Raw genomic sequence first — 23472 nt, forward strand, 5'->3', positions numbered from 1 at the left:
ATAAATGAAAGGTTCCTCTATTTTCTTTCTTTTCTTTCTATTCCTTTTTTGACTTCCATTGGAGCTTTTAAAAACAGCATCACGGCGAGCTTAGAAACACTCATTAAAAGATCAAAGTGAGTTAACTATCAAAGTCCTCTAGCCCTGCAATTTAGGAAGCCATTATGTCTTTGGTTTGCCGAGTTTCTCCTTTGAGGATGTGAAGTGTTCTTCCCATTCTTGCTAAGGTATTTTATTTTAAAATGCTTATCGGTGCGCTTGGTTTTAGAAAAAGCCAACCTTGATAATTAGGACGTAGTTCATTAAACCCTATATATTCAATTTAATCGGTTATTATTTCACGGTAAAGTTTTTGTATTTGTTTGATTTTGAGATTCACTGACTGTAGCCTCCGGGTTTTGAACCGAGCAGGCCTGACACAGTTGGAGCTGTGTGAATTATTGTCTAGATTGGAGAATTGATGAACCGTGCGAGGCTTTTAAACCCCAGTTTAGCTGTAACTAAAGTCGAAAAATCGTCAGCACGATTTTAAATACATTTTAGTTCGAATAGGACGTTTAAATGTAACGAAGTTATTATTCAGGGGCCCACGGTTTAGTCGATATTACAGAACTGCAGTGTCTTTCTGCTGTTTGAATCTCCAGCATAAAAAATATTCCGTTTTTAAGGGTTGAAAGCAACTTTATTTTGATTGGTTGGTTTGTTTAGGGGCAGTTGTTTCCCATTCTTTTTACATTTACCTCCGTAATGCCACATTTATTCAAATCATGTAATAACAAACATCCATTTCCTTCCTTTGCGCCACTAAATGGTGCGCAGTTTTTCTCAACCTCGCCCCCTCGCTCGCCCATCCCAGTTATCATTATAACTGCGTCTTTTCTAAAACTATTTGCTCTTCTTCTGCACTCAAACGCTGCATTTCCCATCCTTTCTATTCCTAATATTTAGGCATTTATGGCACTTACTGTGACAGCACAGCAGATGGTGTGATCCAGCCTGCAGGAATGTGCGCCGCCGTTGTAATGGCGCATTATACTTTTCCGATGGACGCAACAGTTCTGGTTACTTTAAAAGTAAATTGCTCAACTTTAGAGACCATTGCTTTCTGTGTTGCACACCTGCTGCAACGTTTTTTTTCTTTTTTTTTTTTTGCCTTGTCGAAGGCGGGGGAGGACTTGTCACGTAGAGGCTCATTAAACCACCGCGGGCTAAAAGTTGGCGGATTGATTTATTGAATGAATGTTTGATGTCCTCATTCCCACAAGTGACCTGGCCGGTAACTGCTGAATGAATGGAGGAGGTGGAGATGGACATGCTTTATGTGTGCGTTTTCAAATGTATTGATGATATAGTATTGATAGTGCTCAGGCCCTAATCCACTTTAGTGGTAAGATAATCCAATATTCGCGCAATGCTGAGGTAATTGACCTCATGCTGATAGAAGTGCTGGACATAGAAAAAAAAAAGCTGGAGATAATGACTTAATGAGTGTTGGCTATGGAGTCATTTTACCAGAATGAGTGTCCTGTAACGAAAAAAAATATAATTTTTCCAATATTCATAACTTGTTGATTTGTAATCACGCCTGTGATAGGTCTGTTCTTGTAGAACTGAGAGTGAAAATTTGCATGTGGTTCCTCTGTCTCTTTTAGATGACTTGAGCTATTCTCGCCCTGAACGGCAGAGGGCAACGGCAGAAATGTGTTCTCTGTTTTCCATCCAAACTGGGCTACAGGTCATCGCCTTGATGCTTTACAAAGGACATCAGCAGCAACGCGCAGGAGGCCTGTGGACTGAAGGTAGACGCTGTAGGTAGCGAGATTTGACCGAATTCATGAGGCTTTCTAGGCTGTAAATAATTAGATTTCCAGACTGTTTTGCGAAAAATATCACGAGATGCGGAATTATTTTTCGTTAATAATAATAATAATAATAACAATAATAATGTTGTTATTATTATTATTAGGGGCGCCAGTGGTTCAGTGAGCGGCTATCGACCGTAGGGTCGGAGGTTCGCACTCCGCTGTGTCCCTGGGCCAGACAGCCCATCCCAATCCCCATCCCCAGCCGCGCAGCACCGGTCCCAAGCCCGGTAGAAATTGGGGAGGGTTGCGTCAGGAAGGGCATCCGGCGTAAACATGCGGACAAAATGATCCACTGTGACGACCCTGAACTCACAGGATAAGCCTAAAGGACCAAAAAAAATAAATAGATAAATATATATATATATATATATATATATATATATATATATATATATATATATATATATATATATATATATATGTGTGTGTGTGTGTGTGTGTATATATATGTGTGTGTGTATATATGTGTGTATATATATATATATATATATATATATATATATACACACACACACATATATATATATATATATGTGTGTGTGTGTGTGTGTTGATATGTTTATTGTTGTTGCGGTTTCGTTTAATTCAGTCTTTCAACCATGTGTCCATTATTTTTGGAATAATTACATTTTAATTACATAAAGTCCAGATACAGGAATAAAGTGATCTCAGAACTCGGTGACATTGCTTTACTTTTTAAACATAAGCTAAACCCCTGCCCCATGTGTCCAGCCTCCCTATGTTGTATCTTGCGGCCCTGTGACCATAGCTTATTTTAATTTCTGTTTTTAATAAGAAGTGGATAACCATCAGGCTGTCCTGCAGCCACATTTCCGACAGAGCAGTTCTCTGCCTTTGTAAATGTCTTCATCACAACCCGATGATGAAATGGACTAAACAATTATGAACATAAACTAATCTCGTCACGTTCTTAGACCGTGTGTTTGTTTTTAATTATGTACATTTACAGAGTATTTAAACATGGATATTTTTAAATCTGATCATTCTTCGCATCAGATAAACTGATCCGTTATCGATCAGCCGATAATAAGAGCAGGGTCCTGGTCAATTAATTGTGCACGCTCTTGTATTATAATTATTTCTATTCTTATTTTTATTATTGCAAATTTATTAGTGGGCTAAAGAAAGACAGACACGGCTGGTAGTGGTCGGACACAGCGCTGCTTATCACCACCACTGATCGCCAGGTGCATCAGCTGAAAGAGGACAGCAGCTTCCACTGGAAACAATACACAAAAGAGCAAAGAGCAAAGCCTGTGCAGCAGACACACGGATATTTGTCTTTGATCCGAAATTATAACAATTTATGACCAAAAGGGCAACACAACTTTTTTCTCCCTCTCTTGCTTTAAATACTGTTAAAAGTAAAATATGCTAGTTAATATCTTTCATTTTGTAAATAAATTCCACAGACTGCACTATTTACTCAAATACCTTTAGTAAGTACATTATTATTATAGTTATTATTATTATTGTTATTGTTATTATTATTATTATGTCAAATAGATATTTTTCCTTCTTTGCGGTTGACTTCACGTGTGTGTTATTGTTGGACTGTGTGGAGCGCACTGTACTCTGTTCCAATCGCATCCCAGCGGCGGTGAATGGGGCAATGAAAAAAGTGTAGCCATGCATGCAGGAGTGGGAGGATCCACTCGCTTCAATCTCGATCTCAGACTTTTTCCAGCGACAGGAACACAACCAACCAACCGTCTGTGTTACTTCCAAAAGAGTTACTGCGGGGACATCTACACACATTTTCCTATCTTTGGATTTGTTGTCAACTTTTTTCTTCTGCTGCTGCTTTGTTCCCCCCTCCCCTCCTCCTCCTTGACGAAACTGTTATTCTGTGAAGACATTTTTTCCAGCTTTCTCCCGTCGGCTTGAGGAGCGAGAAGATAAAGCTTCCTCAGTACTCTGATCATAACAGGTGACTGTTCAAGAGAGTTTCCTACGTTTGTTGTTTGATTTCTGTCTCTCAGCGTCTCTCTGGCACGTCGTGGAGCCGGCTTCGACTCCCTTTTTTCTCATTTCCGCGAGCACCAAAGTCGACTTTTTGCATTTCATCCAGTTAAGTTTATTTTCTCTTTATTTTCCTCCTCCGAGCTGCACGCCGTTTGTCGCACGGAGCTCAAAGCGCTTTCAACAGGTCGTCCTCGCTCTTCTTCCAGACTGCTGTGTGTGCCCAGGATTTTCTTGTCAGGTCTGACCGTATTCTTATGGATATTGCAACAGGTCTGGTGTCCCTGGAGCGCCTCTCGTCGGGAGAACAGTCCGAGACGTGCATCATGCTGGACGGCATAAAAATTGAAGATCATCCCCTGCGATCGGGACAAGCAACACTCGGAGTCATGCTCGGTGAGTCCTTTTAATTTGGACAAATCACCCTCCAGTCTGAGCACCGGTCAAACGCCCCACATCACTCCTGTGTGGATGCCATTATTTTTGCATGCATGCGCACGGCTGTTTTGTTTCATAGTGTGACTTTTTGTTGTTGTTCTTGTGGTTGTTTTTCTTTCTTTTTTCCTCCTCTAATCATGCAAAACGAGACGAAAGGTCACACGCTTATGCTTGCGAATGAATAATGATGACAAATGTAGGTTATAATACCAAGTTATCGTGTTGCCATGATCCAGACCCGAAACGACTGCTGTCATCTACAGGCCTCAGCTGCTGCAGAGACAAATAAAAATCTCATCCATTAAACAAGTTTTTAATAAGACTCATATTCACTTCAGTGGGGCTCATTCTTTACACGTGTGATGTTTTTGACCAGGTTGTCAGACCTTTCCGTCCCTGACCCAGGCCTTCTCTCGCTCGCTCGCTCTCTCTTTCCCTTTCTTTCTCACGCTATTTTTTTTTCCTGACCTTCCCCAACTCCTCTGCTATTTTTTAGGGACTGACTGTCATCATCCATCCGTGTGTGAAGGATGCCAGCGTCCCATCTCCGACCGCTTCTTGATGAGAGTCAACGACTCCTCATGGCACGAGGAGTGTTTGCAGTGCACCGTGTGTCAACAGCCTCTCACCACCAGCTGTTACTTCAGAGAAAGGAAACTCTACTGCAAACACGACTACCAACAGTAAGCACAATTTCTGCGAGGGAAACTATCCTTTCTCCTCGTCCTTTGCATCAGATTGCGGGCTTGATGTGCAGTGATTTAAAAAAAAATAATAAGGGAGGGAGGGATGGGAGGGAGGGGGGTACCGTGATGGCTTTGGCTGGCCTGCAGGCCTTGTGTACGTCTCATTCACAGAAACGCAGTCACTGAAAAGGTATTCAGCTAGTGTGAAGTCTTATTTTACAAGATTTAATCAAGTGTTAAAAATGTACACCGACCTGAAGGGGTGTTAGAAACTGACCTCAGAATGTTTCCAGTGCTTGTTCTGCTGTGAGTTGATTGCAGAATTATAAAACCAGTAAAAGCACAATTGGAGCAAGTAGAATGAAATCAGAGTTTGTTTGTTTTTTTGTTGTTGTTGTCGTTTTTTTTGTTTTGGTTTTGTTTTGTTTTGTTTTGTTTTTACTAGTGGAAATCATTTGTGAGAAGGGACTTTTGCTCCCAGTGGCTGGAGGAGGCTAGAACATTAGCGGTCATGTAACCTATTATTGTCATTTGCTTGGCTTTATTAATGTCACGGTGGCCCACGATATTTCCACACTTGTCTGTGCGGAAGAAATGTGTTTGTGACAAAAACAAGATGTGATTTCACGCAGGCCCGAGAATGTGCAGGCGTGTATTCTCGGTTTTTATTCCGCTGTCTTGTCATTTATTTCCTGGCTGCACCGCGTGGCCTTTCCCCATGTTTTCAGAATCATTCAAAATATGGAAAAGATTATTTGTTTAAAGGTTTATTATTAGCTTTATTTTTTCCGATCATCAAGTTTTCGTTTATTCTTTAAAACAATTGCCTCGATTTGCCAGATTTTATTTATTTATTTATTAGAGTTTTATCTTAGTTTTGGCTTTTAATGTATTTTTCTTTTAATTTGGAGTGTTTTTTAAAATTTAATTCTTGACTGCCTGTTTTTTATTTTATTCGACATGATATGTTTTAGCATGCAGCTGCGAGTGGTGGCAAAAATGTTGAGGTTTAATTAAAAACAAATTCTGCGTTTTTGTTTCTATTCCATAGGAATTATATCTACCCGCAAGGTTAGGCACGTTAACGTGGATTTAAATAGTTCAAGTTTAACCATTTGCGCACGTGCGACTCACGTACGCACACACGTGCGCGCTCGCACACACACATACACACACACACTCTTAAAAGCAGTGTTAAATTATAACTCACAAATTTGTAAACATCTAAAAAATGTCAAATTTATTCTGGGATAAAACATAGGACTAAATCTGATTACATTAGGAATTGTATAATTTGATTTGCAGTTTTCAGAGTAATAAAATCAAATATAAAATGATTTGTAAAAAAATATATATATAATGAAATGAGAATGTGAATTGTATGTTTTGTTGTTTTTGTTTGGGAATTCGATAAAGCGTCACATGGGCCTAAAGCAAGCAGCATTTAAAAAAAAAAAAACTTACTTAAGATGGAGGAGTTTTACATTTTTTTACATGACAACCATTGGTCATGGTGTGAGACAAATTGGTAGCCTAGTTTAAATTAGTAAATTATGACACCAAATCAGCAGAGGTGGCAGATATAGTGGAGCAAACATTAAGACTAAGTATTGCAGTGCAGAGGTTTGGCCTGTGAGGACCATGGGGTCCCCTGTGTTTCTCATTGCATGAGCGCTTTTCATGCTTGTCACTGAGTTTTCAGCTTTTTTGTGTTTGGCCTTTTTAACAATTCTACTTCGATTACCGGGACATTGTGGCTCTCTGCTAGATACCTTGCAAGCAACAAAGAGTTACATCTATTGCCATGCGTGCCATTCATCCAGCTTTGTGACAGGAGTGTAGTCGGCTGATAACAATGGAAAATTCATAGAAGTAACTAGGGGATACCAGAGTCATGGCGTCACGGCTCAGAGGTGGCTGGAAGCTGAGACAGTCCGGCCGAGAGAGGGATTTCGTTCTCATGCCTCTTTTAGCTCTGTCCATTTGGAGTTTCTTTTTATTGTTATTGTTATTTGATTGGCATTGAGAAGACACAGATAAACACACAGAACCGGACACGATCTATTTTGTCTTCAGATAATAATCTTTTCCGTTATTTTGCTTCTGATGATGCTATTGAAGTACCATATTTGGCATGCGAGTGACCATTTCCCCTTTTTTTTTTTTTTTTGCCCTCGGCTGTTCCTTTGATAGCTGTGAGCTTGTGTAGTCTGATCACCCCCAGCCAAAACACAACAACCTGCTGTGTGGCGTTCGTCTCTCACACACAATTATTCATCACATCTTTTTAATTCTGCAGCCTCCTTCTCCCACTTTTTTCCGTCACTTGTCCCTGCTTAAAAGCTAAAGTAGCTTGAGGGCCCCTCCATGACATAGACACAAGTATCCCCCTTTTTTTGTTTGTTTGTTTCAATTGCATTGATGGGATACTTAAAGATGTAATTGGCACCTTTTTGACTTTTATGACACCCATTTAAGATGCATTTGTCAGCCCACAAACTGCTTAGGGCTGTGAAGAGTGCTCCTAGCCTTACAGAGGTCTACGTGCCTAATTACATTCCTACAGCAACTGATTCATGCCCCGTAATCAGCTCTCACTAGCTATAATAAATCAAGGAATTGGCAAGCAGTCTTTTCTCACACCTTTGGAACAGGTTTAAGTGCAGACGGGGGAAAACAATTGTGTACTGTGTTATTAAAAATCCCACCAACACAGCTCAACCCATCTCGCTCCATATAGTGCAATTATATAGTAACGAGACTGGATTTTATTAGCCTCTATCCCATACATTTGCCTCCTTTTACATCCTGTGTTTACTATCCCTGGTCTTGCATGTTTCTTAGACCAAGAACAGTTTATATTTATTGCAATCGCAAATGTACCGATTTCATAGGTGAGATAGTTTCATAAAATTGAATATTTATAAAAGAGGAGAAACGCAGCAACAAAGCATTACTTTTGTGAGAATATCTCAGGGCAAGTTCGATGAAACAGAAGGCAAACGGGGAGAGCTGTCAGTTGCAGGGGAGCCGTAGCCGTAGAGGAGGAACAAGCTTGAACGAGACGGGCGGTATGTAAAAGGTAGAGTGGAATTACACCACCCTGAGAGAGTTTGCTGTGCCCTGGTGTTTAGAGGTCAATTATACATCATTAGAAAGAAGGAGAACTTTTCCCCAGAGGGACCTTTTCTCTAACCAAGCAGATGCTTTGAAGGGAGCCATGTAATAAGGCCTATCACTTGACCGAAGTGTTGGACAACACCCCTGTAATGGACTGCCTTGTTAGAAACTGCCATGGGCTCCATCTACAAAACATAACATTAACTAACTATATTATACACCATGCTGCCTACTTTTGGGTCCTGCTGATGCATAAAAGCATAAAAGCAGAGTGGATTTTTTTTTCCCCATGCTCTATAAAGTTTTACTGTCCAGCAAAATGTTATTTTAGAATGTTTCATTTGTAACTCATCCAAATTCATCAGCATGCAGATTTTTTTTTCTTTTGTTTTTCAAATTTACAAATTCACATGCTGTAAGCAAAAATGAAATTCAGGTCACGGTAGTGTGAGTAAAAAAAAAAAAACACAGCAGTGATGAAGCCATAAAAGCAGAGCTCCCAGGACCTGTCTCACCTCCCATGTACGCTGGACGATCCCCCGGTGTGCTGAGAGGTGCTTTTTTAGAGCTGTTTGGAGTGCCCTCCTGTGAAATTGTTGTTTTTTAATTAGCTATGCTTGGGACGCTGCAGCAATGTGTGCCGGATAGATGCTGACGGCTACGTTTCTGTGTTAGCTTACTCTGTTGGTGTGTGTGTGTGTGTTTTACTCACTCTGGGACACTCCCGTGTGGCCTGGTACCTTGTGGACACTCATACATTCAGCAAAGAGGAAAGAAAGAAAAAGAAAACTAGGATGTGCTTTAAGTTGTCAATCCAGCTGGGTCGTTTTGCAGTTAATTAAAGACTGTCCTCAGTCTACTTGAAGTATTTCAGAAGCGGCTCTCCAGGCTGATCTATGGATGACTTGCTAACGTTCAGCTTTATTTTCTTTTTTTAATTCTCCCTAAAATGGATAAAAAATGTGTCTTTAGCCACTGCTCTAGGTAAATAAAAGAGGACCTCTCCAGAAAGACAAATCTAATGTTAGAAACGCTAAGTCGGATAATATTGCTTCAGCTTGCTGGGATTTTTAGTGCTCGGCGAGGAGCTAGCTGAAGCTGGCCTCATTCCTCTGTAAGGAAGTATTGGGTTTTATGTCAACATGGCTCGGCCTGTCCCAGCAGCGTACTAGGATGCATCATCTGTCATCTCATGGTTTGCTAACTGCCCCGCTCCCAACACATTTAGACTCATCTAAAGACCTGTTAGTGTATATTATTTGCATCACTAGCTGCATCTTAAATTCTTTGTTTATGCTCTTTCCAGTTCCCACAAAAATCTTCTTTGAGTGATGTAGTGTATCATATTGTTTTACATCAGCAGATATTTATGTGGATAGAACTGTTGTAAATTTTACCTCCAGCTACATTCATAAGCATGTACTACTGTTTGTATTCACCCACTGCTTTGTGATGTTGTCAGTAAATCTTAAGTGCAGGTTGCATGTTATTAAATCAGGTGAGGCTTATTTTTGTAAGGGCATTTACACTGTGTGTTGTAGTAGAAATGTGTGTGTGTGTGTGTGTGTGTGTGGCAGCAGTTGGAACACAAAGCACTTTGCAGGACTCAATGGGAAGCCACAGAGGCTCAGCCACGGTAATGCCCATCACCACTTTAGAGGCCAGACTGGTGGCGAGGGATGTGGAAAGAGGTCTATGTGGCTTTGTGTGGGGGAGCTGTAGTGCAGGGGAGGAGAAGGATCTGCAGAGGGATCTGCCTGGTGTGCTCACATTACACTGGATGATAGCAGAGGGGTGCAGAGGAACTCAAGCATGCAATTTGTTGGTAGCCACAATTTAACCTCATCTCCTAAAGCCGGCTGTTAGGCAGCCAGTGGGACATGTCAGTCAGTCGGGAATGCTAATCAGTGACGGTGGAGAGAAAGCCCTCGGCTCGGCAACGCAGTGATTTTCATTATTGGCTCCAAGTCCTCGGGCCTTCAGGTTTATTTTCACAGCATGACAACTCTTCATAACAAAAAGCAAAGCAACCACAAACCATTAAATGCAATTTACAAATTAGATTTTGGCCAAATCTGCGAAATAGTGCAATAGGCTTCTCAAAGTAGCCAGCTGAGAAATACACACACTCAGCAAATGTATTCAATTTTAATTTGCCAGATAACATGTTTAAATCAGGATAATTAGCTTTTATTAATACTATCATTATTTTGTCTCTGATTATTTTGCTGCATTGCAATTATTTAATTCAATATGTGAGTGAAAGTGTAAAAGTTACTACCTTGTTTCTGCACCATTTCTAATTCTGTTTCAGATTTGTTTGTCTCTGTTCACGTCTATATTTTGGAAATAGCCCACACTTGTTTCTTCAGACAGCCTGGTCGAACGTGCATGAGAAACTGAGACATGGCCTCTGCTGCTGGCTTGCAGTATCGCTGCTGGCCCCAACTGTGTATATGTGATCCCACTCTGGAATGTTTTTCCAACACGTAGGCTTTTCACAGATACACTAGAGAGGACTGGCATCACAGTGGCAAGTGCTGCGTTCAGACTGTTGTGTGCCCAAGACTTACTCTCACACTCACGTCACACATTCTAGATCTACATGGGAATGGTGCTCGGCCCAGTGTGTTTGCCTACATACACCCCAAGTTTTTGTCAGGGTGTGGGCGTATGTGTATGTGTACACTTGCTTCCTCTCTCTGTTCCTCTCTTTCTTTGTCTCTAATGTGAGCTCTTTCCACTGCCTCACATTGAGTCCCTTTTACATTTCAGCACCTCATCTTAATTGCTGCATGTCAAATTTTCTTCATTGAATTTCAGCAGTATAGATTTTTGCACATATACAGGAGAAGATTTAATTTTTTTTTTTTTTTACTCTTTTTAATCTTCATCAAATGGGATTAGCCACCAAATACTGGTATTCCTGCACAAAGTGAGTGACAGAGATTTGCACTTTTATCATTAAGTGTGACACTAAGCTGGTCAGAGCTTTGTCTTGAATGGAGGGTCTGACGGAAACAGGGGCTCCTAATCCTTTTATTTGTGTCAGGCCCAGAAAGAGGAAAGAATGGAGCCGGGGTGGGATGGGGCTGCAGAATGCCACGGCCCTTAGTCCCCTCCAGGCCTTGCCTCCACAGCCAAGTGAGCATGAGAGTCATCTTATGTGGTCTATGCACTCGAGCGGACGCATGAACACTGACACAGGCGCACAGATATTTCTGCATCTACACTACAGTATGTAACGCGTGCACACACTCATAAATACACAGTTTGATGTTTAGAGACTTATGTCAGAGATAGACACATGTGCACTTTGATATTAATGTGTACCGGATCACGGCCACAGCAGAGAGTGCGTCCAGCTATAAGTGCGTGTTTTGCAATAGCAGGAGGTTCGGTCTAGGATGAGATTAATAAAGTTTGCCGGTTCCCTGGTCGAGGTCCAACGCTAGGCTTTTGTCTGCGGCTCACATTGGGTTGTGGGGCTTCAGCTCCTTTTGTATGTGCACCCTTGTGGTAATCCATCTGCAGCGGGAGTCCCCTGAGGCACTTTATTTACTCATTCAACTGTTTGGAAGTCTGTTAGACTGCAGATCAGATGCAGTGAGACCAATGTGATTACTTTAACCAGCACTTGCAGATTCCTGCCCAGCATCTCCTCTCACCCTGAGCTGGTGTGCTCTGCAGGTGGGAGGGAAGGTCCACACTGGCCCATCTCTCTCTGTCCTATTTACAGCCCCAGTTTGAAGGCCCGTCCGCAATTCCCTGTTACGAAAATTTTGCGTTAGGTACTGAAACCTCCTGCAGCCACACATTGCAGAGCTGACTTAATTCTTTTATTATCCTTGTGTATTTAAGTTTGTTGTTTATCCCTTGTATCTCAAAAATACAGACTCCAAAACCTTGCATTTGTCAGTCCTCTTTCTTATAATTTCAGCACCATAGCAAGTGTGGTGTCACAGTGTAAAAACCAACATCTATGTTTCTTTGCAAACATGAGAAGGATTTGGTTATCCATCCATCAACATAAACCCAGAGTTATGTATTTGGGGCTAACCCCCATGTTAACCCACTGCAGGCTGTCAGGCTCTCTGAATTTGCTCTCCGTCTCCTCTTCCTAGTGTGACTGGGGAATATGGGTGAGATCTGCTGCCAGGCCCGGCATCTACAGCAAGAGCTGCATAAACTGGCTGCTTAGAACCAGACGCTGATTGGTGATGGCTGTCTTGGCAAGAAAAATAACCCAGTATGAAAACAGTGCGTATTGGGTTTCTGTATGTCTGACTCACTCCTGTCCTTTCTGACCAGCCCCCCCACAGCAAGCCAGCATGATTTGTGCATGAGGTCTCGTGACCCATGGAAGCTTCAAAAAGCAGCGAGGGGAAATATTTGGATGATCCTGATGGGGGAGTGGAGACGTAGGAGGGAGGCAGAGATGATGGGGGCTTGGTAAGAGCAAGGCTAGGCAGAGTGTAAGGCAAGGCAGATGTGGATAGTCTGCAGTGCAGCTGTGATGACAAGGGAGTGGGTGTTGAGAAAAAATGATGGCCCATCCTGGACACTTAGCCCACCACCCAGGCACCCACCACCACCGCTAGAGTCCATTGGGCAAAAGCTGCTATGTTCAGCATAAAAGGTGGCTAACAATAGAGGTAACTGCACACTAGAGGTTAGAAAGCAACGGACGAGGCTTTTTAGCATCAGGTACCATGCCACCCTTCTGATCATCTGTACCCCACCCCCCTGCTGTACACCTCCACTCCCAGCTCCTCTCTCTTTACCTTTTCTCTGCAGGTTGGATATTAATATTTCCCAGAAAGCTGCTATAATACATCTTCTTGGGAAATTCCACAACTCCTGAAATGAAAATGATCTGGTGTCTATGAAAGGGATGGATTCAGGGAAAAAACATAACGATTTTCAAAATGTTTTTTGTGTATGTGTGATTTCATATTGCTCTCCACATGAACATTTGTATTCAGCTGCCTTGATAAGAAAAATGTGTTGCTGCAGGTGAAAGCTGACTTGTTTGCGATATTTATCTAAATTTTCTCCTCTAGCCCATAGTATTGTTTGATTCAACCTCATGGCCTCATAACACATTATTTATGCACAGAATCTGCCTCTGGGGCCAGCTCAACGGAAACCCCATTGAACAGAAATAGCTGTGGTAGACTGAGCTTTAATGCAAACCCAAACTCAGCAGTTAAAAAAGCAAAGCTGTGGTCTGAGGCAGCCTCAATCAGTCTTTGGCCTCTCTGCTTGTCGCTGCCTCCTCCTGAGAGTGGGTGGGTTGACTGACCCCCCTGGGTGTTTGTCTGCCTTAACACAGGCCCTGCAGGCCCGGCCTCATAGAGGAGCGCTGTCCCAGCCCCAATCTGAGTTGTGCTCTGAAACCAGAGCTCCAACGTTGTGTTGTGATCCCAGCTGGAGAGACAACTCTAGCTCTGAGCGGAGCCCTCTCGCAGCATGCAGCCAGGGTCACCGGTGACCTCCGAACCTTCATCACTCCACTGTGCTTCTGCACAGTAATGACTAGGACTGCATTATTTATAGACTCTCAAGCTTCAGTTCTTTTGAGACTGTGTCTTGCAACAAATAATGAAGAATCTTTCACGAGGTTATGCTATCAATCGCATAAAGTTTGAGAGGTTCAACTAAACAGAATGTTAGTCCTGTCTGCAGTTTTTCTAGATCAATGTTTTTGCATGATTTGCACTGTACGTAACAACAATGGAAATACAGTGTGGATGTCATCAGTATATCCGCGTTATGTGGTTTTACTTTGAATTTTAATCTGCAAAGTAACCAGAAAATCTGGTCCTAGGAAATCTGGTCCCGCTTTGAGTGATTTTGGTGTGAATGTGTCTTCATGTGTTTCTGCAGTTTCTTAAGGCAGCATGTTTATCTCTTGGTATCTTATAGGTTCCAGCTTTCCTTTGGATTTAATTGTGTTCTTTTGCATTCTTGGCCGAATGTGCTTGCACATGTGTAGCTGCATGTTTGCGTAGCTCACCCACTTGTATGTGTGTAGTAGGTCTGTCACTTGGCCAAACATTGGACATTCAGTTGGCGGGCGACACACTCTGTGGATTCTCCTCTTGGTCATGCTGCTCTAGGCACAAAGCCGTGCATGCCACCCAAACCACCAGCCACCCCCCCTCCACCCTCCATCATCAGCCAAGCAGCCCGCTCCCTGCTCTCCTCGCTCTCCTATTCCTGGGCCCCAGAGCCTGGGTTGTGGCCTGTGGATGAGTGCTACATCCTGGCTGTCAGCACAGGGGTTAGCTGGGGATTGGCCTGTGGTGGAAGTGCAGTATCAGGCCCTGTCTGTCAGCTCCTCATTCTGCTTCCTCTCAGTGCAGACTACAGCCAGTGGCACAAACATACGCTGTGCCGAGCTGTGACTTACTCAGATCTCTGTTTTGAAAATGAAAGGATCACCCTCAGAATAGGCATATTCATAACCATGCCAATGAAAAGGGGCTGTTTAAAACCTTTAAGTGCTCGAGTGTTGTGTTTTTAAACAGACCGCGAAAGCTTTGACAGATGGTTTACTATTTCGCCCAGTATTTCATTTCAGGTACTTTTAGCTTTTGCTTTCTGACTTCCGAATAATGACCACACAGCCTTTTTTTCTTGAATGAACCGTTTCTATTTGTCAGATTGATAAATGTTAGCAAAATGCCACTCAACGTATTTTATAAATCCTATGGGTCATATATTTTCTGCCAAGATCGTGATTTTGTACATATACATGGATCCATGCCTTTACTCTGTCTGTGGATCACATTATCTCATACACACACAGGTACATACATGCTTGCAAAGACATGGACGCACATCTGTACTGCACATGGTCACAGACAGGCCTACACATGTTGGAGGATTTGTGACTATAATCAGATTAATTGGTCCATCTCTCCTTGGAAACATCACATATACACATGAAGGCCTCTGGTAGCTTTCAGCTGGATGCTGCTTACACTAACCAGAAGCCAGGCAGCAGGCTCAAGGTCGGCAGGGTCACAGCACGCTCTCTGGCATCAGCATCTCTTTATGGCTTACATGTTAGAAAAATTATTACAGCACTTACAGCCTCATTCTGTCTGACAGAGAAGGAATTTTTATCTGTTCCTCTTGAGAATTGGAACTTATTTAAGCTGCAGGTTTGGTTAAATTTGACACAGAGAAACTGCTAGTGTTGCTTGGCAGAAGCCTCTGCCTCTTCAAAAACATACTCAGCGTTTGCAGTGAATATTATAAGTATACTAACCATAATCCTTATTACCATTCTCCAAGCTGCATGCAGGTTTAGTGCCCCAGTATGCTGCGTATGTTTTTATTATGGCCCACAAGTATGTCAGTGTTAGGGACTATCTGCACACATGCTGCCATTCTTGAGTTTATTATAGGTTTTAGTCTCACCACAATTCATACCTACGAAGGAGTAAAGCTTACTGTTTCTGTGTCTCCTTTTTTCAATTGTGTAATCTCCTATTCACTATATATACACTTGCATCTGTAGTTTAGTAATTATAATGTCATGTGGGCAACTAAGGATCATCATTAGTGTCAGCTAGAAGTGTTAAGTGCTTTAGATCAGTCACAACCAGGGGAACCTCTGCAGTTGAGCCAGTGTATATGGAAGATTGTTTCTTTATAGATATTTAATTAAAAATTATAAATATTGAAGCTTTAAAGGGTTTGTGGTTGAGTATATGAAACTAAAACCAGAGAAGTTAAAATAGTTAGTTATATGTTAACCAAATCTACCTTAACACTGAATGTTTATATCATTAATAGTGAAATAAAATACAACTTAAAATCTGGGCAAATGATCATATTTAGGCGAACAAGCGACAACTTCCTCCCACAGCAATGGTAGAAAAATGGTTGTATTCATTTTGTTTGGTGTCATTTTTTAATCCATCTCCAAATAGCAGTGGGATGCGGTTTACCAAACAGGAAAATTCATATAGCGTTGTGTAAGTTGTTGATCACAAAAAGAATTAACCTTTCAATCCTCCTTGTGATTGTCCAAATTTTCTCTCTGCTTGCTCTGCCTCATGTGGTAAAGCCCGCACTGCTGGCACTTACGTCAAGCAAAACAACCCATAAAAAAAGTATACTGCTTCACCTCTATCTGGTTTTATCACACATTCTGGTGCTAATACGCTCTGACACACCCTAAACAACCACCCTCTCAAAGAGTACATAGTGCGGAGCAGCGGTTTGGTGTCTAGGGGAAGCCTGCGGTTCTGGAGCCAGAGAAGGAGTCAAGCCCTGCCGTCCCACAGAGATGACGGGAAGATAAGAAAGAGAGGTGGCCCCTCCGCACAAAAACATCCCACCAGGAACCAACCTGGAGGGAAGATTGAAGGCTTCAGGACATATGTCAAAGTTTATTCCTACTGAAAGAAAATACACAGAAAAAAAACAAAACATTTATTTCATCATCATCATCACCAGGATTCCTAAAACATTTCAACTGGGAATGCAAGTCATCCAGTAGTCATCTGAATCTACTGTACTGTGAGATGTTCCTATCACAAATATCTCTATCAAGTTTATGCTACAGCAGCATGCCTCTGTATGTCACAACTTTGGCTCTGGGACACGGCTTCTCCTAACCAACAGCCACAGAAATTATGGGGTTGGTGGGGGGGAGGGGCTAGGTACAAGCGACAGACTCTTGGCAGACACAGTCCCTGCAGTTATAACTTAGGAAACCGCTTATAGTTTGCAATATTTGAGAAGGCAAAGTGAAAAGGTAGCTATTTCTCCTAGACGATGCGTAATGAGGGAACCGTAGGGAAGGAGAAACAGTGAGCGGTTTCTGGAAGCAGCACTTACGCAGGGATCAGCAGCATTAAAAGAGATTTACACCCCCAGCTCTTAAACAGTTTTCTTTTGCTCAATGGTTTCTCTTTTACAGATATTTCAAGGAAGTAATAAACTGCACTGACAAGAGTTTGAGTGTCTTTGAAACATCCCTCATGGGCAACAGAGCTCCATCACTTGTATCACAGTGCCTTAGCTCTGCATCATTATTTCTATGGAAGTCAGCCTGTTTCTCAGTTAACAGCATTTGGCCTCATCTGGGTATTATGATCAGCTTGTTGTTGTTTATATCAAAGAAATGTTGCGTAACTTACTCTAATACATCAAGCACTGCACACTCCCTAAGGGCAAGTCAGTTCAACATTTATCTCGTTGTGAGTGCTGCTTGTGCCATGTGGTTTAGGCCTACAGACAGTTTTTCCTGACAGTTAAGTTCTTTTGAAGCTGTCTGCATGGTCCAGAATGAGGCCCTGCACAGTGTAAGATGTCATACTCCCACTGTGCTGACCAACTTGCTCTGTGGGCCTTCATGTGCCCATAACATTTAATGGTACTTTGGCAAATGCTAATGGAAACTCTTACTTTGCCTAGCAATCACATTTTGTTCCCTTATTCTTATTTGCTCCTATGTTCTTTCTTTTTTTTTTTTTTTTTTATTTACCATAATTATTCATCTGCGCTTTTGATATACTTAAGTATGCACTCATGGCTGAGAGAGAAGAGTGTAAAGAATATGCATTATCTGCTAATTATTAAGATTAGGAGTGGGATAAATAAACCAGAACGAAAGGGAACATTTGTCATTAGTAAGGCACGGTTACCCGTCTTGCTGGGATAGCAGAACATCACAAAGTGTCCCCTTTGAGCCTGGACCAGAGTTGGCGAGGTACTCAGGAGCAGGAGGAGGAGGAGGAGGAGGAAGAGGGGGGCTAGGTCATGCTGTGGCACGTTTGTGTCTCAGTGTGGGATGAAGAAACATCTCGACCTTCCACAGGTTCAAGAAGAAACAGCCTGCTTCTTATTAGTCACTCTGATCTGCAGTGATAAACAATTCCTGTGGTCTGCTGCTCACAGAGACATCACTGGCAACAACTGAGTGTTCACGGGTGGTTTGTGTGTTTGTATGTATGCGCAGACATGCAGAGTTTGAGTGTGCACTTTTGTGTGTTTAGAAATGTTTCCATGTAGTCACCATCTTAGCAAAACTAGTGTCAGTTTGGATTTATCTAGTTGGATGTGTCCATCAGTTATACTTGTACGAGCTTCAAATTTAAAGTTGTGATATTATTGTGGACCAGACATCAGAATTGTAATTTGCCATCCAAGGCCTGAGGTTTTCTGCTGATTGTGTTAACTATAGTAAGATAGTCACATGTTTACATAGCAGAATAGAAAAAATGACATACATGCTATCTCTTCATGCCAAAACTAGAGCCCACATGAGTCGGAAACCATAACCAAAGACTGATGGCAGAGTTTTAAAACATTGCTCCCCAAGAGTCTGTCATCCTCTTTACACTCGCTGGTAAATGGCAGGTTTATCTTTTGCTGCACTTCCGTGCAGATGCCTGGCATCGAGCCTTGGGGTGATAAAAATGTCTTCAAAAGGTAAGTGTTTATGGTGAAGATCCATAAGGTTAGTAGGATCAAAGCTCTTTTGAAAGGGCATTAAACAAAGAAATAGGAATAACAAACAAAACAGCCACTTAGTCATACAATCAGATTTATGGCATCTAGAAACCGTGTCAGGGAGAGGCAAATTTCTGTCAGGCCGTTCTTTATTGCTGTGAAAAACAGCCTCCAAGTGCCCAAAAAATAGGCCAGTTAAGTTAAAAAATAACAATAGCAGAGAGGAAGGGAGGGAGGCATTTGAGATTTTACACCGCAAATATACAGTAGATCTTTTTTGGGTGCTTTTATTGCTCGTGTTATTTTCTCCTTCTTGTCCAGGATTGAAATAAGACACTGATTGGATGAAAATTGTGTTTGACTTTTTCATTCTCAGTGAATTTCTGGATTTGGAAATGCTAGGAATGCTCAGCAGTCCTCTGTCTGTCTTATGAGGAAACGTATTTTAGCTTCATACGAAAGGCTTGTGTATGGCTCATTCTGGGTTCTCTCTGGTGCTTGTCGACGGGGAATGGCTGATTGAGTTGACTGTTAGACGGGAATGTTCACAAATGCCCCTTGAATCCCCCACCTCAGCCCACACTTCGGCACCAGATTACACTGAAAGTTAATAAATCAATTTTACATTTTAGACCTTAGGGAAGTTGAGTCATATATTTGTTTATCTTCTCTTTCCTTTTGTGTCCAAATCAGGTTTTCGGAGTTTGTTCAATTTGTGAGCACTTGCCACAGTGGTCAGCTTTGCTTTCTTTTAAAGTTTTCTGTAGTGGCACCTACCTCAGTGTAGCCTGTAGGAGTGGGAGTGGTATACCACCCGGGCCTGTCATTCCCGTCCTGCCCAGTCATTTGCTTAAGGCTACAGCTTTAAGTGGGAATTATTACTTGAGAGATAAGTATGAAGATAAGCCAGTCCTTGCCTGCAAGATATATGAGGTGTCTGAACAGTGCAAGAGGTGCACCTGACCTGGAAATGAATGGTGTGAAGGTACAAGTGCAGCACATGAACCTCCTTTTTCATCCAGCATGTGGCTTGTAAATGCAACACCCCAGATTATTATGTGAGCAGTAGAAGGCATAAACATTATATATATATATAAATATATATGCATAAATATAATTGATATACTATTATGAGTTTAAAAAAGAAAGACACATTGTCCATATTGTATTTTGACTTGAAACTTGCAACACTTTCTTTGAATAGTAACTTTCATCATAATCTTATTTTATTCATTTTTTAATGATTAATTTATAAAGGACAATTTCGACAAAATAGAAGTATTAATAAAGGAACATTAAAAGGGATTAAAAAAAAACTCTCACTGATCATTTATGTGCCGTCCCTCAATGCTGTATTAGTTTACTTTATAAAAACTTAGTAACTAGATGAAAACCAGTGGACTTGTCTAAAAAGGTTTACTTTTCCTTTAATTTAATTAAAAACAAGAACACAATCACATAATATAAAATGTTGTTTTCTGTTTGTTTTTTTTGTTTTGTTTCTTTTGAGAAAAGCAAAAATGATTAGGTTGCTGTTTCACTAAGGTGTGTGGGAGAAACATTCCTCCTACTTGGTATGTTAATTCACAGCTCCAGGGTCTGTAACAGCCTTCATTCTTAGAAGTTTCCCCTTCGTGTTGCCTTCTCCCCATCAGGTGAACTTGTGGCCTCTTAGCATTTTTATTTATTAGACAATCCCTCACATGTAAAAGATGATAAAGTTGACATGTTACAGGCAGTCGCTGCTTTCACATGTTGAGGAGAGTGCTTTGTTGAACACCCCCCAACAAATTTGAGCTTTAAATTTGATGACACTTTACATGCCAAAGGAGTTTGATCATTGGACACCTGCCAAGGAACTAAAAAGAAGCCACACCAGATCATTAGGATAGTATAAACTGTGTCAGTGAGAGAAAGTACAAACAACATCATTTTTACATGCACTCCGTCGGTCACTCTTTTGACTTATAAATGTATCCACTTGATTCATTGTGTTTCACTGTGTGTGACCACCATTGTTCTGCTCCTTCACTACAAGGAACTTTTCCTCTCATCTGCCAATATTACTTTTCTTCTTTTTCTTTAAAACTGTCAACCAAGAATCATTGTCGGGCGAGCGACTAATGTCCAAAAAGGTCACCCGCTGTTATGATTGAAGCGAGCACCAGTTGTTTGACCCCCCACACAAAGAGTTATAGGTGGTTGGTTAGCTTGTCAGTCAGGTTGGGTGGTTTTTTAATCATTTCATCTTTGCTTGGGGGCTCTCCAGAGACCCCTACAACGTTTAGCAGTCTGCAGCTCAGGACCCCGGGGCTCGTCTAAGCCCTGCCTGTATCCGAGCTGCCATTATTAGCTGTGCTCTCCAGAGCACACTGCTCATCTCTCCCCTGAGAGGGCTGCTGAGAAATGAAGCGCGCTGGCTGGGTACGGTAGCGGAGGGCCAATAGCCCGACATGGAACAGTAATTACTCCATTGATATTCCTCACACAATAACACTGTCATCTCTGATTTGCATAACCTCGCCTGGCTTGCCACAGCAGATGAATGCATATGATCTTGTCAAAAGGCTGCAGGAGTTTGGATGGCACATATGAGCGGAGGGATTTTTTCACCTTTTTCTAGGTGCCAGTTTTGTTTCAAACACACAGGATAAACCAATTGATTATGATTAAATTAGGAGATTGAAAGAAGAACCCACCTTTCTACTGGTCCGTGTATACAGAGCTTTCTGGCTCAGCTGTCTTTGTGGTATTAGAACATAAACAACAAAATGGAGAGAGCAGGCTATGGTGTATCAGGTTCGTAGCTGTGTGTGTGTGTGTGTGTGTGTGTGTGTGTGTGTGTGTGTGAGTCTGCCTGAGAGAATGAAAGTGTGTTGAGGGGGTGGGGTGTCAGCGGATGTCATAGGGCCCTGTCTCAGTCCTTGGTTAATGGCCATTGGTCATAGGCTGTCTCTCCTTTATTTCTTTTGCTCTCCTGCTCTATCCTCCCAGGTCTCCCACTGGAGCAGCGCCCTCAGGCACCGCATCATTTATTGCTGTCAGGAGTCACAGGGGAGGGGGGGGGGGGGGGAGAGAAGAAGGGAGGGGTGTGCAGGAGGAGGGGAGACAGGGAGAAGATGTGCTGCAGAGAAAAGCCAATGGAGGCGATGGGAAAAGGCAGGCACGCTAGACTGTCAAATCTCACCCGTTGAATATTTAATGGAGCCTGGAGTGTTTATTTAGTTAGCCTGTCGATTTTTACCGCTCTGTCAATAGCGTCTCCCGTGTAGCCTGCTGATGATCTTTAGTGTCTCTTCCCCCAGGAGAGGCCAGGCACTAAATGCAATTATGGATTTTCCTGCACCGCAATGTGTTTGATATTTTTACTGATCTAATTTGCAATCTGGTAGTTTATTGTTTGGCATTTTAGTGGCGCTCAAGTGGCGAGGCAAATTTGATTTCCCCTCATAATTCTTTATAACTTCATTAATGCTGTTAGCACATTGGCACAGATCTTAAATAAAGCTAGAGAATCATCCCATGGATGAATGCATTCCTCATTTTATTGTCTCCATGCCCCATTCTTTGTACTGATTCTGGTTCTAATTAAAAATCATCCTAGTGGTGTATTGTCTTTGTGAAATATGAAATCATAATCAGATTTGAATGCCTCCCTTCAAAGAGGCATGTGTATTTCAACCGTACGCCCTGATCTGTTGCGGGCAGAATGAAACAGAATCAAAACAACTTTCCTTCAGTGGCATTCACCATCTTCAGAGACAAATGAGGGTATTAGCAACAGAGCAACAAAAGTAACAGAGGCTAAATAATGTGGGTGATTGTCTCCGGGAGAGACAGTGTGGTTCCACGTGTTTCAGTAGAGCCGTAGGATTTCTAACCCTTTGACGGATGTGTTAGTTAGAGGGGCAGCATTAGCTGTAATGCTGTTAGCATGTAGCCGTGTGAGTGATGTGCTAGTTAGATGCCCAGCAGTAGAGCTAATGGTGTTAGCGTGTTGAGCCTTCAGAGGGATGCAAGCGGTTAGGCTATGATGGATGAGTGTCGTGCCGCAGAGGCCTGCGAGCCTCCTCATTCGCCAAGCTGTCAGCTTCTTAAGTGGACGTGCACAATTAGTGCTGAAATCAGAGCCAGCTTAATCTGATGGTAGGCTTAGCATTCGGTAGGAAAAACGGCGCGTCTAGCCAGTGCTGAGTGAATGATGGCCACTCCAAAAAGCAATGTAACAGAGAAGGCCTTGACACACAGCTTTACAGTGTTCCTGTAAATGTACAGTAAGGAGCTCTTTATAACAAAACTTGGTTTTGGTTTAGAGGGCGCTGAGAGAGCGTTGAATCACTTTATTCTCATCATCACTCCTTCCTTTCTGTTTCGGATGGAAAATAAACATTTCCTCCAAAATGATTGAACGATCCGTCATCACTGTATCCAGTGAGTGACTGAGTGACAGACATCATGTGTCACAAAAAAGCGAGACAAACATTCCACCTCAAAGGTAGCGCACAGGGCACATCTCACATTCAAAGACACTGAAGCATGGGACATGTCCACGCCTCAGTGAGTTTCCAAAGCAAACAGAGGAAATATCAAAGGCAAAGTGGTTTCTGTAGCTCTGCCTCTATGATCTCAACAAAACCTGTTCTCACTTGGCCCAGTTTTGTCACTACTGGCCAAATTATCAGCAACACTTGGCTGTTGCTGTGATGAAAGCAATTGCAAATTACATTACTATGAATTTGTTATTTTACTTTCGGTCTGCCTTGATCTTATTGTAAATTGACATCTTAAATAGCATTTATCTAGAATTTTGAAACAACTGAATTAGAACACTGGAATGTTTCTTTACTACACTTATGTCAATTAACTTCTTTGGTGTTTTTCAAGCGTCTGTACATATAAACAAG

General features: G+C 42.0%; 1 protein-coding gene across 4 annotated transcripts in view; it reads left to right on the forward strand.

The window, feature by feature from the left end:
• The window catches only part of lmx1bb (LIM homeobox transcription factor 1, beta b), a 60870-nt gene that overhangs the window by 12897 nt on the left and 24501 nt on the right, over positions 1–23472 (forward strand). For 2 of the 4 annotated variants that reach the window (XM_067521587.1, XM_067521586.1), the window contains exons 5-7: positions 1653–1799; positions 4122–4244; positions 4783–4969. In XM_067521587.1, coding sequence (XP_067377688.1) covers positions 1653–1799; positions 4122–4244; positions 4783–4969 — 457 coding nt within the window. Of the gene's footprint in view, positions 1–1652; positions 1800–3535; positions 4036–4121; positions 4245–4782; positions 4970–23472 lie in introns of those variants that run through there. The other 2 variants (XM_067521589.1, XM_067521588.1) reach the window with 2 other exon arrangements.

The sequence above is a fragment of the Channa argus genome, chromosome 11, assembly GCF_033026475.1.
Source record: "Channa argus isolate prfri chromosome 11, Channa argus male v1.0, whole genome shotgun sequence".
Taxonomy (NCBI): Eukaryota; Metazoa; Chordata; class Actinopteri; order Anabantiformes; family Channidae; genus Channa; species Channa argus.